General features: G+C 32.4%; 1 protein-coding gene across 1 annotated transcript in view; it reads right to left on the bottom strand.

Annotated features, from left to right (window-relative positions):
• LOC106102118 (midasin-like) overlaps positions 1-17586 on the bottom strand; it is a 29749-nt gene that overhangs the window by 4216 nt on the left and 7947 nt on the right. The window contains 29 exon segments of the mRNA XM_013281527.1: positions 1-2; positions 4-59; positions 325-450; positions 756-907; positions 1078-1252; positions 1452-1820; positions 1917-2090; positions 2176-2274; positions 2356-2569; positions 2654-2732; positions 2813-2942; positions 3020-3146; positions 3227-4365; positions 4511-4673; positions 4964-5178; positions 5609-5809; positions 6425-6586; positions 6876-7093; positions 7427-7647; positions 8048-8274; positions 8592-8731; positions 9314-9729; positions 10389-10565; positions 11288-11787; positions 12024-12651; positions 13315-13447; positions 13961-14175; positions 14252-15854; positions 16162-17580. The exon segment at positions 1-2 is cut by the window's left edge and continues 100 nt beyond it. Coding sequence (XP_013136981.1) covers positions 1-2; positions 4-59; positions 325-450; positions 756-907; positions 1078-1252; positions 1452-1820; positions 1917-2090; positions 2176-2274; positions 2356-2569; positions 2654-2732; positions 2813-2942; positions 3020-3146; positions 3227-4365; positions 4511-4673; positions 4964-5178; positions 5609-5809; positions 6425-6586; positions 6876-7093; positions 7427-7647; positions 8048-8274; positions 8592-8731; positions 9314-9729; positions 10389-10565; positions 11288-11787; positions 12024-12651; positions 13315-13447; positions 13961-14175; positions 14252-15854; positions 16162-17580 — 9480 coding nt within the window.

The following is a 17586-nucleotide window of genomic DNA, read 5'->3' as shown; positions in this document are numbered from 1 at the left end:
TGCTCCTTCTCTTGGCCATTTTTCATTTTCTCCGGTTTTATTTCTTCAGACTTCTCGACCTGCAAAGCACGATTATTATAAAACATAAGAATATAGCTCACTGATAACGTAGTTTTTTAATGAGGAAAGATTTTTTAAAATCGGCCGAGTGGTTTTTGAGTTATTTCAGTACATACAAAAATAATAACATTTCCTCTTTATAATATTAGTATAGATTAACAATCATAGACATACTACTATACTGCAATAATTATTTGTGATGGTTGTTTTTGTATTTGGGACAAATTTGAGTAAAATAAAATGATCAGTTATTTATTTCCTTACTTGTAAATCATCGTCATCAACATCCATTGGTATTTCCTCGTTGTCTTTCATTTCGTCTCCTTCTTCGTCTTCTTGCTGCAGTGTGGGCTGCTGCTCCGCTTGCTCTTTGGTGGCTGCGTCGATCGCCTGCATACAACAAAACATAGGTAAACCAATTATTTTGATTTCTAAAAGTTTTATCCTGATCGTTGCTTGAAGTACCTGTTTAATTTAGCAAAGACTTTAAAAATAGAGTCAGAGTCCATTACATAACCTATGAATACTGAAACGACCTTTAACTTTTAAAGAAAAAACAACGTCTTCCATGAGAAAGCCGCGCTTAAGCTCCAAATTCAATTAAAGTTTTGGCGCCTGATGAATTGCGCTTACGTAGCGAAGTATTTAAGATTCGTTTCAGTATACCTCAGTGAGGCAAATAAAATGTATTTTACCTGGAGGTCATCTTTCTGCCCTTGTTTAACATGTTGGAAGGCATCTGCCTCTTTATCTGCCTCATTGTCCGCGTCCCCGCCCTCCTCCGTCGCATCCTCTTCTTCCACGTTTAACGTATGGGCACGTTTCTGTTTTTGTTCATTCACCTCGCCTAAAAAGAATATTCTAGCATTTATAAACTTTCCCTAGAGCTGAGTACCGGTGCAAAATTTTTATGACAGAATTTATGAATAGAAGAATCTTTTCTAGCGCAGTAAAATATGAAATTTCTAATTTTAGACAGTTTATTTTGACTACTATGGAAATTTTCGGTTGCCTTACCCAATGTCCTTTTATCGTCAGTTTTTCCGGGTTTATTTTCTCGTCGTTTTTGCTTATCTTGTGAGGCCTCAGCTCTAGCGGCCTGCTTCTCACCGCGGTGTCCTCTATCACTCTTATCTAGCTCCGAACGACCTGTCGACTGTTTATCTTCACCTACTTGCTCTTGGGCTTGTTCCTAAAAGAAATTTATTTAGCCCTTAAAGTAAGTCAATAACAAGTCCCATAAAGGCCTTACTAAACAATCCCCTAAAAGAAGCTAATAAATTTTCTACAAGAACCGATTAAAGTATATTCAATATATAGTAAAAAAAATAACAAAAAAACATCCAAAAAACATACATGAACATGTAAATAAAATGTTTCACTATACTTACAAAAGGTGCTGCTTCTTCGTCTTTTGCTTGTTCTGCATTAGTTTCTACATTATCATTAGCACCGCGATCCATTTCTGCGTTCTCGGCTTTTTCTTCCATTGACGGATCTTCGCTTGATGGATTCGCCTGAGGATTAGCTTCATGTTCTTTCTTCTCCACATTATCCTCTTCATTGATTTCTTCCGGATTTTTAGGCAGTTCTTCTTTCTCAGGTTTATTTTCATCTTCCGGTAATTCAGGATTTTGTTCCTCGTTCTCTTGTGAAACATCAGCACTGGGATCTTCTTGAGAACCATCTTCATTATCTTCTTCTTGTTTGGTGGATTCTTCCTCGTCCATTTTATCTTTGTCTTCTGTGCTGTCTTTTTCCTAGGATTAAAATAAAATGTTTGCATTACAATTAAAAAATGGATGCTGATGTTTTATTGCTAAACGTATTAATATAAATAGATTCATTTATTTTACCTGTGAGTCATCCTTATTTCCTTCATCACCTTCATCATCTTCATCACTGGACACTTCAAGTCCATTTTTATTGTCTTTCTCTTCATCTTTTTGCTTATCTTCCTCATCATTGTCCACGACTTCTTTCATCACATCTATTTCAAATGGATTTTCGGTTTCTGTTTCACCATCCTCCTGTAAAAACAATCATTTTTGAATAAAATATAAATTCATAGGATCAGATATAAAATTAACCACAGGATATAAATAAAATTAATACCTTGTCATCGCCTTCCTCTCCATCGACATTCATATCATCAGGCATCTCAAAATCTTCAGGCTCTGGTAGTTTTTGTTCCTTACCATGATGTGGATCAATCTGAAAGAAAACAAAATATTGAGTCATTAAAAGTATGAGAAAAGTAATTTAAATTAAATGACTAAATACAACGTTATTTACATGATCATCATCAACTTCGGGTTCATCCATTTCGTTGATATCTTTCTTCTTCTTCTTGTCTTCACCTTCTGTACCGTCGTCTTTTCCTTGTTCTTCTTCTTTAGCACCCATTTGTTTTTCACCCGTACTCTCTCCTTTGCCTTTTTCATCCTTATCTTTTTCCTGTTCGTCAACATCCTCCTCGTCTTCTGAACCCCAAATTTGTTGATCCAATCTACATACAAAAGGTAAGTTTAAAAGACCAATTATTTTGTCTAATCAAATGTCTTAGACTTTATTTGTAAATGATGTAACTTACTTTTCGGCTGCCTTATCCGTGTCACCCATTTGCTTGTCGGCATCGTCCTCGTTATCTTCTTGTTCTGAATCATTTCCTTCTGTACACGGTATTTTATAAATTAATAAATATTAACTTACAACAAAACTTTTGTCTACTTCGAATAATCAAAAAACTTACCTTTTTCTTCCACATCTTGTAAATGCGAATCAAAATCATCCGTCATATTAATACCTTTTTCTTCTTCCTTACAATCTTTATCTTCTTCTTTTTTCTCTTCTCCTGGTCTTTGTGCATCATCCAGTTGATCCTTTTATTATAACAAAAACCTTTTTTAAAAACCCATTGAACTGTGTTTCAGTATACATCATAAGGTATAATTCTTACCTGGTTCTCTATTCTTTCGGAGACGTCCTTTTGACCTTCACCTTCACCGAGACCCATGCCGCTGGATGATCCTGGACCTTCAGCACCATCTCCATCTTCCATGTCCAGATCAGATGGCTTACAGAAACTAAACAAATATTTGAATTATGCAAACTTATAAAATATGAAGTCAAACAAGATAATTAATATATTAATACTTTAACATACCCTTTTGTCGCCAAATCAGAAAATATTTTCAAAAGCACAGACAGCATCTTGCAAGATACTCTATGTACAGCAACTTTTTGCGATACAAAATATTGTATAAACAAAATAGCTTGCTCTAAAATAGGAACAACTCTTGATACTGCCAATTTAACATCTGCAATATGTGTCACCGTTGCAATATATTGAACATAATCAGTCAATAATCTATACATTTTACTAATTAAAGCATCCAACTGCAGTAGTTTCAAATCATTCAATAGATTATCTTGTAAACGTTCTTTTAAATGTTTATCTTCAAGCATTTCTTTGTTTCCACTTTCATGGTCTTCTATTAATTTATCGATTGCATTCAACACTTCGGTTTCACTGTCATTTTTATCCATTGGCAAATGTTTTTTGTAAAGAGACTGTATTACTAAAAGCAAAGTCGCTATTAAGTCTTCCGTTTCTGTAACCAATTTTGTAGAATCTTCTTCCATAGACACATCAGTCGATTGATCCAATTCATCAAGTCGTTGAATTGTTTCTTTCAAATATATGTCCAAATTATTGAGACTCCTTAAGAAAGGATGTTGGGATACAAATTCATCATAAACCAGAGCTTTTAATGTGAATTGATAATCGTTCTTGATTTCATTTACTTTCTCAATTATGCTATTTAAATTATTTTTAGATTCTCTAGCAACATCTATATGAGATTGAGAGAGTGTTGGTAATTCAAAGATGTTTTGTCCGATTTGTTTAGGAGCTGATGTCAATAATTTATTGAGTATTGTTTTCTGCTTAGAGACTTCTGTGATTATGGATTTTACTGATTTGTATAAAACATTCCATTCATCGCTTTTCTTGTAGCAACGTGTTATTGGTGAATTAGATACTATTGAATCAAATTGTGGATCACAGCTATCTTTTAAAGTTTTTTCGGGACAAGATTGTAATAGTACAGAGAATTGATCGAGCAATATTGATGTGTTAGAATAGCAATCTACGAGAAGTTTCAATTTTTCTTTTAATGTTGCAATATTTGATTCTGGAATTTCAACTTCCAAAGCCGATGTTAAACTGGTGGCTATTCTTCTTAAATCACAAAGATGTCTTGAATATTTTGCGACTGATTTCTTCTGTTTTATTGTTAGTTTCTGTAAATAATAAAACCGGTATCATTATAAATGTCAAGGTAAAGGCAAAGAGACAGATAGGCAGATATTTTATACAATTGTTAAATAGAAATCCTGAAGTAAAGTTGAGCATTAATATAGTAGAAAAATTATTAATATTTCTTACCATTAAATGAACTGAGAATCCCTTGCAGCGCTCAATGTTCTGCATACCAAGGTCTTTGTGCGGGGAAGTCAAGGCAGTAGCCAGCAGTCTGTGTCGCGCTATGTTCCTCTGGAAGTACATTTCACATCCCGACCATAGAAGGGACAATGTCGCGTCGCTGCGTCTAAAAATATATGTAAATCATATTATTCAAATTTAGTACAAATAGTTACAAACTGTTAAATAACTTTGATTTCTGCAGCATTTTTCTGTATGTAATTCAATGGAACTATCACAAGAGTGTACGAGATCTATACATATAATAAAATTGGAGTGTCTGTTTGTAATATCGAAACGAAAATTTCGGGATGATAATGTATTTGCATTGCTGATAAAGAAAATCGCATTTAAAATTTTTTTGTCTGTCTGTCCGCAAGTTTGCGGGCGACAGCTCGTATTAAATAAAATCCTTACCTGCTCTTTAAATAATTCAAAGCAGCATCCAGATTTACGGGAGGTATAGTAAAATCATACAAATCATCACCAGCTGATAAAATAACTAGCCCCGTGCGGTAGTTCAGACCGATTTGAGACAAATATTTAAACAGATCTGCTAGGGCTTTCCGCTTTTGTTGAACTATATTCTTTGCTTGAGATTTCTGCTTGTCTTTCGTTTCTGTTGTATCTACCTAAAAATACAGATATTTGTCAGTACTCTCTAAATGCTATCTTGTCTTTTATGCTACACTACCTTTCACATGCGACTCTCTACGGGTATTATAAAGAACTAAAGTAAGTAGTTTGTTTGTTCTTTTAGACTATACTCCACATCTATGCCAAATTTCATCGAAATCCGGGGAGCAATTTAGGCTCCAAACTCTAACAAAAATACATCTAAACTTTCGCTTTTACAATATTAGTAAGAAGTAAGATGGTTTGAATTTAATTAATAATAGAGAAACAGTCACATCATACATAATCAAATGACAACCAAATATTTTTTGGTAATTGTATGACAAAATCAGATAAATCTCTTTAATTACACCAACACCTCAAGCAATTTTGTAAAAAAAACATTTTACTAAACATTACAAACAAAACCGTAACCTAATTTCTTACCTCTAACGAAGCCAAATGCGTGTTCGTCTCGATAATAAGAGTAACAAAGTCATCTAACGCCTGCACTAACGAGGGGTAGCCAGAGTTAAATATGGTGTCTTTGCACAGAGACTTGGCTTTGTTCACCAATCCTGAGATTTTGGACAACAAACTGCCTTCAGGTATTATCTCGCAAGGCTTATCTGCTTGATCTAGGTATTTCTGAAACAGAATTTTAATCAACTCTAGTAAAAATGTACCCAATGGTTTAAATACCATACTGCAGACATAGTTGTGTAATAGGAAACTTCATCATCATTCTTGAATTTTCCACCATGTGAGGGAGTAGAATTAGAAAAGTTCAAATGCCCAGAATTGATACAAGTTATTGATTTTACATTTTCAACTTTTTATCATTGAAAGTCAACGAAATTCAAAGACGTGTGATGTCAACCAGTATTGGGCCAGTATGGTTGATTATAGTCTCGTCACCTTTAATAAGCTTCTCAGTAAGGTATGTTCTAAGCTGATAACACAATTTTCTTTTAAAACAATCGCTCTTATAGTAGAGCCTTTAACATTGCAAGCCTTTAACCACGAGCACACGGAAGACAGGTATAAAGAAGCTAATATACATGAGTGTGCATTCCAAAGGCCTAATTTTGGTCCCTTTCCCTTCCCACCCTTTTCTATTAAAATGAAGATGGAAAAAGTATGTATATCAGGAGTGGAGGTGCATGAAAAGGCTATCTTCTTTGTATGCATCTCCTCCTCCTAACTTCATTCTTACATAGCTGCTCGATCTCTTCACACTTGTTAATGTGCCATATACATTACCTTAACATTCCTGAGCGTGAGGATGTGGTTCTGTGGGTCGATCATGTATGCGCCGCCGGCGGGCGCGTGCGGGCCGGCCGCGCGCTTGGGCCGGTCCCACAGCCCCGCGTGCTCGCCCTCGCACACCGCCAGCTGCGGGGACACGCACTGCTTCACCACGTTCTGTAACATCAAAAAACAATTTTATTATTTCCTTAATAAATAGTAAACAATTATAACTATCATTTCGTGAGAAAATTTAGTTGTAGTCCTATCGGTTCTTTTGATTGAAAGTCTAAATTATGTAGAGGCGTGTCAAATAACGTAAAAAAAAAAGTAAAAATGTGCTATAAATATTGAGTAATTTTAAGATAATTGTTAATTTTCTATGATTTAGAGTTTTGATTGGAATCCGATATAATTATAAAAACACCAACATCTAAAAGGCGTGGTAATTCTAAAAATAAATTACCTCAAACTCTTTAGTTTGCTTGTGTAACGCTTTATGCGCTTTATCAACAGTATCTTTAACACTCCAGTAGCTCAGGTCTCTATCCCAGGTACAAATCTTTACAAAGTCTCGAAGTTTCTTCTCTATGGGCGTGCGCTTTTCCTTGATGGCGGTCGCAATTTGCGTTGAAAATTGAGAATAATAGTTGTAAGTGTTCCACAATATTGATAGCAATTCATCTGGAAAATTAAAAACAAAATAATAAATTAAAAAAATATCTATTCATCCAAATCTGTGTGACGGGAACCGTAATTATTACCAAGACCAAGAGTAGACTATGTGTTCTTCCAGACTATCCTCTACATCTATGCCAAATTTCATCGAGTACAACCGTTTAGGTTACAAAGTCTAACAAACATCCTTACATCCATCCAAATCTTCGCATTTATAATGTGAGTAAGACAAGAAGTAAGATTTAACAGATATGTTCATTGTATATTTAGATTTTTCAACATATATGAGAGTACATCATGTACAATAATAAATAACAATATATAAAAAGAATTTCTTACCTCTCCTAGGACTTGGTTCCAGATGTATCAAATGACAATGATATACATATACAATATTCAACCTCACTTCATATTCTACTAAATTGGAGCTCTCCATAAACTCCTTTAGTACTGAAATAACTCTCTTTGCAGTCAGTGGCTCTTCATTTTGTGACTCAGACAAATAAGTATTAACCACAGAATATAAATAGAACCAGTATTTATGTGCCTCAGCTTGCTTCCTGGAAAATAACAATTTTGTATGTTAAAAGCTTACTTTTTAATTCAATACATCCATAAACATAAAGTGAAAAATAACATGGTTAAAAGTAAAAAAAGCTACACACGTACAGTCGAGTAATCTGGCGGTGTTGCAACTTAAAAGCTACAATCGTACGAACATATTGAAACGAGACGCGAAAGAAAAATCAATACAACGCATGTAAATGTTACTGTACGAAAACAAGTCGGTTAGTGATTCATGGTTTATTATTATGCCTTCGTTTGCACACACTGCAATCTAATAAGTTATTTGTAGGAAAAGGCAGAATTTGTCTCATTGTAATGAAAAAGGCAATTTTTCCGTAAGTGGTACACCGCGGATTATCTCGACTATACGTAAATACATTGGCAAATATTTACCTGTTATACAAATTGTTCAAGCATTCCTTCCAATGTGACATTTCGAGTTTCCTCCAGTTTATAATCTGTTGTCCCACGTCGAGGGAAATGTCGATCATGTTGTTAGCTTTGTGAGCGTTCTTGTTCCACTCCTCGATCTTATCTCGCAGCAATTCCAAGCCCGTTAGGAAACGAGATACTGGACTTGAAATTGAGAAATTTAATATTCTGTCCACTATAACCATTATCTGAAAAGATAAGTAATTTATTTTAATATTATTACACTTAAACTGTGACATAAAATCTTTACTAATATTATAAAGAGGAAAATTTGTAATTTTATGTATTGAATTAACTCAAAAACTACTGGGCCGATTTCAAAAATTCTTTCACCATTAAAAAGCTACGTTATCAGTAAGTAACATAGGGCATAATTTTTCATTTTTTTTTAATTTCACGCGGACGAAGTTTTCAGCAACAGCTAGTAATGAATGAAGAAATAGGTCGTAACTAAAATATTATTTTTTAAATGTAAACTACAAATTCTGGTTTTAATGTCACTTACGTCTTTTAATGTGGGAAAATCAGGCCACTGGTCAAGTAAGTTGTTAGTTGCATCCTTAACTCTCCGCAGTAATGGTAGACACTGTGTGGTCTCAGAAACCCACGGCGAACGGTAAAAGTCTATCTTGATACTTGATGAATCTGTTGGCATACATTTTTAATTAAAGCAAACTAAACTCATAGGAAAACACCAAAATACTTTACTTTGTCCAAGTAAAAAAATTGTCTACTTTCATCTGAAAATATAATCACATTTCAAGCCCATTGGACTTCCTTAAACTCATTTATGTATATACGCATTTACAATATGTTTGCATTCATCTATACTCTATACTATTATAATAAAGCGTAAACACACACTTCTTTGTTGCCTAAGATGTTAGCAATTACAGCATATTTTTGAATATGCTGTAATTGCTGCTCTTTTTAATAAAAAGCCCATCCCCTACGTCAAGCTTTAGGCTATATATTTTCACGCCATTAAACTTAGAGGGTAAATATTTTGGATAAAAACCTTAATGTGGGAAAGAGACCATAAGTTGCTGCCAACATCAAGAAAACAAGGTTGCCATGGTTTGTCAGCGTCATGTCATTTTGACATTTGCAATAGATAATTTGACACATGTAAACAATAAATTAAAATTTTCATAATTTTATGCGGATGAAGTCGTAAGGGAACAGCTAGTTTACTTATATTTAAAAAGATGAAAATATTAGACTTACCATATCCGTCAATTTTTTCTTTAATATCTGATATAATAACCATCAAACTGGGAGAAACAACACCTTCAAATTCAGCATCCAACGCTTCCCATGAGTTGTTGATTAACCGACTAAATATCGGATACCTCATGAGCAATGGACTTACAACGTTGTTAGCCACCAATTTCCTGGGGGAGGGTAACCATTCCGCTGACGTCATATTATGAGCAAAGTTTGAATGCCAGTTGTAAATTAATGAAACATCTTCGTTAGTGATTAAGTATTGAGATTTTTTCTTATCAGAACTTTGTATCTCTTTCTTCTGTTCTAATGTTGGTGGTTTAAATTCAGCAAAATCTGATTCAGAATAAGACGGGAACATTTCCATTATTTCTTCTTGAGCGATTGCGTCTTCATCTTCGTCTTCGCATTTAGACCTGAAATATTCAAAAAATAGAAGAATTATTTGCTACATATGCCAGACATTTAAGAACTATATAGACTAGACATAAGGAAGAATCTTAATGTTAAATTTTACATGCAAAGATCTATGTTTGAGTTATAACTTACATATTTCTAGAATCTTCTAAATATTGTAATAAGCTCTCTCTGGTGTTGAAGTTTTAATTTGGTTCTGAACTTTAAAATACTTTTTTGAATCTCCTTGACTTATGCATTGGTAATGGACAGATATACAGGACAAGAAATTATTAGAATAGTCCAAGAAGGATCTTGTTGCACTTTTTTAATATAGACAGAAGGACGCTTGTGTGAATATTCAATTTAGTTAATCTTTGCTAACAGGGTCAGATAAATTTGTCAAACCATATTAGAACTAGCTTTCGCCTGCGACTCCGTCCGCGTGGTAATAAAAAAAAACAAAACCAAGTAGCCTATGTGTTCTTCCAGACTATCCTCTACATCTGTGCCAAATTTCATCGAGATCCGTTTAGCAGTACAGGCTACAAACTCTAACATACATCCATCCATCCGTCCATAATTTCATTTAAACTTTTACATTTATAATATTAGTATGAAGTATGATTATATTAACTTTATCCTTTTACATACTTTGACAGAAATATTATGTACTTACTTAGTAACATATAGAGCTTCATCGTCTATTTTCTTCTTTTCAATGTCCTGTCGTTGCTTTTCCCAAGCATCCACGATGGCGGTTAAAGTTTCCAAAATTGCTTCGAATGTCACTTTGTCTACATTTTCAGATGCAACGCAACGCATATTTAGTTCTGATAAATTCATTTTTAATGTCCTAAAAATGTTATAAGTTATAGAAACAGTATTATAAAATATTATAAATTCAAATTTAAGTTATATCACTTAGAGATAATGAGATTTCCTAATAACGAAACTATTTACAAAATTAGATCAGTAGTTTTATAGTTTACTTGCTGGAATGTAAATCCATAATAATATTGGTATTAATCTTAACTTCTTTACTATTATAATAAAGCGTAAACACACACACTTGTTTGTTGCCTAATGTTAGCTTTTTAACTATTTTTGATGTATTCAGTATTCTTAAAAGTTATTTATTAATCTGTGCTATTTATCAATACATTTAACTTTATTAAAAAGAACAATATTGTTAACAAAATATTAGGAAACTGAAGGAATAGTGAGGGGCAGTTTTATAAAATATATAGCAAGGAGTGGTTCGGGCGCTCAGTCGTTAACAAGCTCAGTATTTTACTAGTCGTCACAACGGAACGTTCGATATATTTGCGTTGTCACATTGGAGTTCAGTTTGTGTGTTTTAAAGTTATTTACAAGTAATATTAATATGGCCTCCCGTCTATATTTTAAAGGAAGTCATTTGTGTCGAAATATCTGTTGTTGCCAACATCAAGGAAGCAATTGTCATTTGTGTATTTAAATTTTGACATTTGGCAGATGTAAATAATAAAATAAAGTTATTATAATTTCATGCGGATGAAGTCGCACGGGAACAGCTAGTTAATAGTAAAAACTTACTCCAAACATTCCATTTCAGCAGTAAATGAGTCCTCAGAAGATATAAGATTTCTCTTTATAATTTTCATAAATTTAGACGTTACGAATCTATTTAGATAAGTTTCTTTGTCATTTTTAGGTATCTCGTTCGGATATTCCATAAGTTCAGTTAATTTTTCGCATATAACTGTACCTTGTTCGATTTTGACAATCATTTCTTTTATCAAATCGCTCAAAGATGTTATACTGCACACAACTTGAGATATCGAAGCTTGTAAAGGTTTTGCTAAATCTGGGAATATCTCGGAATATGTTGTTTCTATTTTCTTATAAAACGCATTAACTGAATGTAACCATGATGAAGTTTCTTTTATTATACTTTGAGCGTTTTGTATTACATTTTTGTCAATTTCATTAGAGTTGAGGCATTTGTATAGATTGTCGCAAGTGGTTAATAAATTTTTGGATACCTTTGTTATACTTTTTTCTGATAACACCGAATTAGTAAAATGCTTGCAGTCCTGAAAGTAAAGAATAGTTTATAACAAAAAAAAATGCTTATTGCTGTTTTTTTTTATACAATACTAGTTGTCACCCGCGACGCCGTCCGCAGGGATTAAAAACAAAACTTTAATTAGTAACCAACTAATTTCATCCAGTTATATGAAGACGTTTTGGAGATACATAGTAAGAAATATCCATACATCCAAACTTTTCACACATATTACTAAGATAAGTACACAGTATGTTTAGTTACCTTTGCGAAACTTCCATATGAAGGTTCCTTTGGCCGGAAAGTGTTACCAGATGCATATTTAAGTACCGCCTTTGCTGTTTTCTCTTTTAGCTCAGCAATAATAGAGCAATAAGGATGAACTTTATTTAACCTCTCTTTGTTTTCATATAACCTTTCAACTGTCACTTCTGTACTTTTTTCTATATTTGTATTTTCTAATATACACCCGGTGACAACTCCGTGAACATAATATACATTTAATAAACTTTCAAACATTTTTACATCTTCTTCAATATATTGAATTTTGAGTCGATGTTTCTCCACATGGTCTATAGGACTAATTTCTGCCATAATCTTGAGTAATAAGAAACTAGTCAATGCAGATAATTTCGCTGTCAGTATTTTAGCTTTCATTTTCATTGACATACTGGAATTTTCTATAACAATTGTTTTTAGGTTTTCATAAATCGAATTAGCGGTTGAAATCATATCAACGAAAACGGTATCGTCTTTAAAATATTGTGTTAGGTGAGATTCTTCGAAGCTGTACATTTCTGAAGTTGATTTGTGATTCTTGTCTTTAACAAAACAATGCAATTGATATATCAATTGCTCATATTTCCTTATTTCTAAATCGATATTGGATTTTCTGAAAATATAATTATACGTATAAATAAATAAATGCGATTTTGGTATTTATAAGGCTTTCCATAGCTTATTTTAAGGGACCAAGTCATATCACAAGAGATAAATATTTAATCTATACTTCTATACTATATTATAATAAAGCGTAAACACACACTTCTTTGTTGCCTAAGATGTGAGCAATTAAAATATATTTTTAAATAATTCTTTTTTTTAATAAAAAGCCCTTCACTTACGTTACGCTTTAGGCTATATATATTCACGCCATTAAACTTAGGTGGTAAATATTTTGGATAAAAACCCTAATGTGGAAAAGATACCATAAGTTGCTGCCAACATCAAGGAAGAAAGATTGACAAGGTTTATAATGTCATTTCACTTTGACATTTGCTATTGATACTTTGACAAATGTAAACAATAAAATAAAATTTTCATAATTTCATGTGGATAAAGGCGCACGGGAACAGCTAGTATTTTATAATTAGCTATTAAATTAGCTATTAAATTGAATGCAAAATAGTTAAAGACGTCCAAGATTAAGTTTCTTCATTTAGTGTTAGAATTTTGTTATTAATAAAAAGTTACATATAGCTCAGTTTCTAGTTTACTGTACCATAAAAAAGTAATGTAATTTCGTTGTTTTCAATATAATTTCAAATTAACTTACAAGTTTAGTGAAGCAGCTGCGTCTAAGACACCAATATTCTTCCAGAGAGCATCGCGTATATTGGCGAGGTGTGTTGAATACTCCGCACGATCTTTTAACGATACCGTTTCATACGCAAAAACATGCCGGGAATCTAAAATATCAGAAATATTCAGTTTTCTTTTTCCAATAATTCTTGTAAATAGTATCTACTAAACTATCGCACAACTATTTAGTCGAGCTTTGATTCCTATATACTTATATGGAAGTGCGCATACTCGGTTTTTAGTTGTGCAACTAAACAGTTGAATCAACAATCACAGAACTATGCGATAATTTAATCAAAGGTGTGCGCTCGCTCTAAATACTACACACAAATATATAGTGATTACTAAGAGTCTTTTGGCTTAATTTCTATTTTCAATTTCTAGTGGCTAGAGTTTAGTAACGCTAGGTGTTATTTATATTTAGATTCGGGTAGATATAATGAAAAACATATTTTGGGACTGATTAAATGAGAAAAGTCTTCGAAAATAGTTGATAGTATGATAATAATCATGATAGACTGAGAAATGAATTAATAAAAAAAACGTACAGGCGAATTGAGTACCTCCTTCTTTTGGGAAGTAGGTAAAAAAACTAGTACTAATTTTGTAGTTATACTTACTCTGATCATTTGATATAGTTAGTTTTTGTACATAGTAAGGCATCAATGGTAGATTTGAGGAAACTCGTTTCGTATTTAACGGCACGGTTTCCATTGCGTTGTCTTCTTCATTTTCAGTGTCAGTATAGTTAAGGAACGGCAATGGATATTGTACTGGAGATCGTACAAAGAATTTGTACAACTCGTCAATAAATTTCACAGGTAACGAAGATAATCTGAAAAATAGACAAAAAAAAAAAATAACAAAAATTAAACAAATTATATTGATTTTTAATATAGTTTTCTACTTACTTATTATAATTGATATCTCCGTTATTAATGTTTTGTACAACTTTTAGAAGACTCAAGAGTGTGGGCGGAAATCCTTTAGTTTCTTTTGCTATGTTCACTAAATAAATTAATAAATCAACAAAATTGTTTGTCAGTGCATACGTTTTATTTCCCGAATTAATGTTACTTATAATGTTTAACAGATCAGATCTTAGTAAACATATTATTCTTTGCATAACGTAAAGATTAATAGGTAATAGTTTAATATTCATAGTAATTAAATCAACATTCCCTATATTTGATATATTTTCTTGTATTGTTTTTAATGTATTTGGATTTGGAACATCAGTTGCATAAAGATCTAATACAGGAGTTAAATTAGGTTTAATTTTAGGTATTTGCTTATGTATTGGTTGTTCCATATCTAATGTAAATGAGTTGTAGATTTCAGATCTTTGTATGCATAAAGATTGTTCTGTTTCATTTTCATACAAATTCGGTTGACCTTGTATTTTGCGTAGTTTCTTACTCAATTTAAGTATTACTTGTGTATCATTTTGATTGTTTAAAGTCATAATTGTATAATCAGTATTGAATTTATTTATATCTCTGCCTTTTATTTTCGATAGTTCTGATATTAAATATTTTTGTAACCATCTGCTGTGTACATTCAGCAATGGAATTATACCTTCTTTTAAAATTGGTATTTTCTTTTTTGTTATTTCAAAGATCGGAAGTGAACATATTTTAAGAAATCTTGTTCTCCAATTTAGCAGTTGAATTATAACAAAAACATCTTTGTCCTTGCAAGAGTTTTGTTCTTTTATAGCATTGACAATTTCATCATCAACTAATTTGAGGTAAATATTACAATAATGCAATATTGGATATTCAAGAAAGTCATCTGGTATTTCCTTTGATAATACTGCTTTTGAGTATGCTATAGCTGTAAATTGTTTTCCATTTTCTGTTTGTGTAAACAATTTCTGTAAATTATTGTAAAGTAATACTAATGCAGTATTAGATTTTAAAATGATTTCTTCATTTTGATCTTCAGATTCGGGATAAAATCTCCGATATGTTGATAAATTTGCATCGTTTTTAAGTACAATATCATAAGCTTTCTCATTGACTTGATTTATCAATGCTATTTTATTATTCTTCATAGATTTTATGCATTCTTTTATAATATAATGTAGTATTGGCAAAGTTTCCTTTGAACATTTTTGATATGCTATTACTATATTAAAGAGATAACTCCAATTATCTGAATTTTCTTCAGTATTTATTTGCATTATTATTGGGAATGCAATTTGTTTCGCAATTTCATACGACGAATTGTTACATAGTCCTCTAACAGATAATGTATGAATCATATCATTTACATGTATTTCTGTACATTCCACTTTCTCTGCTTCATTTTCTAAAGCTTTGAGCATATTATTTTTCATCTCAGCCAATGGTGTATTGATGTTAGATACAAAATCACTACCAGTTCTCGGTTTTATATATACATCTGAGAAACTGTTAAGTAAAGCGGTTTTAGTGGAAATTCCGCGGAGAATTTGTTGCCAAGTTAAATGTGATGCTTGTATCAAGTGTGACACTGTTGGTTTCTCCAATCCTAGAAATTTAACATTATAAAATATAGCTTTTTAATGGTGAAAGAATTTTAGAAAAGGCCCCCACCCCTTTTTTAACTTATGTAAATATATACAAAGCTACAAATCTTTCCTCTTTATAAAACTAGTATAGATATCACAACATAGATATAATCAAAAAAATATTTAGACGGTACCCCGAGATAATTACGGCTTTATTAACCATAGAAGAAGAAAGTACGGATTTAAGCAAAATTCGTTTTTTAATTGTTTATAAAAAATTAACCTTGGAAATGCCCCTTTTCCCAATAAAGATTTTAAAAAAGTTACCTTGAATGAATGTTGCCATAAGTTCATGGCATTTAATGCATATCTCAAAATATTGTTCTGGAAGTCCACATGATGAGAGTAGCGCTGTTAAGTCCAAATAAGGCATACTTTCCGATAAGCTTGCCTCCATATCAGCTGACCGTAGCATAAATAATTCCACACCTCGGTTCCTCATTGCCCTCGAAATTTCACCATACTTTGGGTCCATTGTGAAAAATACTCTAAAATTCGGATGCGGTTTTATTTCACTTATTTCTCCCCTCTCCGGAATACTTAAAACTCCGTTTGTCTCCAACAAACCATTAAGTCTGTCTAACACAGCTGCTGATGTTAAATTCACATTGTCCAATAAAAGCCATGATCCTTCAATTAATGTTTTAACAAGTAATGAATCCACCCATTCAAATTTACCTCCAGCATTCACTGAAGATGACTGAACTTTGTTCAGTAAATTGTTCAGTTTGTTTATATTTAATTGCACTTTATGGGTTATCTCATTGGTTGAATCCCTTTCGAGTAATTTTTCACAATGCTTTAAAAGAAATTTAACTTTTGTTTTAAAGTTCGCATTATCATCAATTGACGTATTTTGCACAAAATTGCTTTGTAATTTCTTATATTCATGAAGATTTGTTAATAATGTAATTCCTTTCCATTTTTCAATTTCTTCCGTCAACCATAGATTACGTAGAGTGCTCTGTGTTAGCGTTTCTACTGCATCGTAAATGTTTTCGAGATTTCTATTATAATCCACTTGCTCGAATCCGCCTAAAAGATCGGAAACGTCCATAGCCGATGTTACTGGCAACACATGTAAATCATTACCAGCCAAATCTGCTAATATTTGAATAACACTGCTTTTGCCCGTCGACGATGCTCCAACTAATATTGTTAGCCAATTCATTTTTATATTTTGTGCAACCGACTTTAATATTGGCATTTGGTTTCTTAATAGTAATAAATTGGATTCCAATGCGTGTTTGTTTTTAAATGCTTTCTCATTATTCCTTTTTAACTTTACATCTCCGATTATAATTTCTTCATCGTTTATATTGAATTGTGGATTTGTGTCACTTCTTGGGTATTCAGGGCAGAATATTTCGTCATAAGCTTTTATCATTAGATTTTTATCTTCAACGGTTCTCATTCTATTAACATATAGCATGTCTACAAACTTTCCAGGCGAGGCAGTGTTGCCAGCATTTAAATCAGCTATTAAAGATTCACACCATCTTTGTATGTCTCTTAAATTCATCTCCCAGGGTCCACCTCTGTGACCCCATAATTGAATCTCGGTGATTTCATGTGCAATTTTACAATTGAAATTCACTATTCTGTGTAAAATATCTTTGGGCAATGTTGGATACTGCGATTCAACAATGTAGATTAAATCCTCTTTAGTTAAAGTATCGATATAAACTTGCG

This window comes from Papilio polytes, unplaced genomic scaffold, assembly GCF_000836215.1.
Source record: "Papilio polytes unplaced genomic scaffold, Ppol_1.0 DF823923.1, whole genome shotgun sequence".
Taxonomy (NCBI): domain Eukaryota; kingdom Metazoa; phylum Arthropoda; class Insecta; order Lepidoptera; family Papilionidae; genus Papilio; species Papilio polytes.
This window is presented reverse-complemented; position numbering and strand designations above follow the sequence as displayed.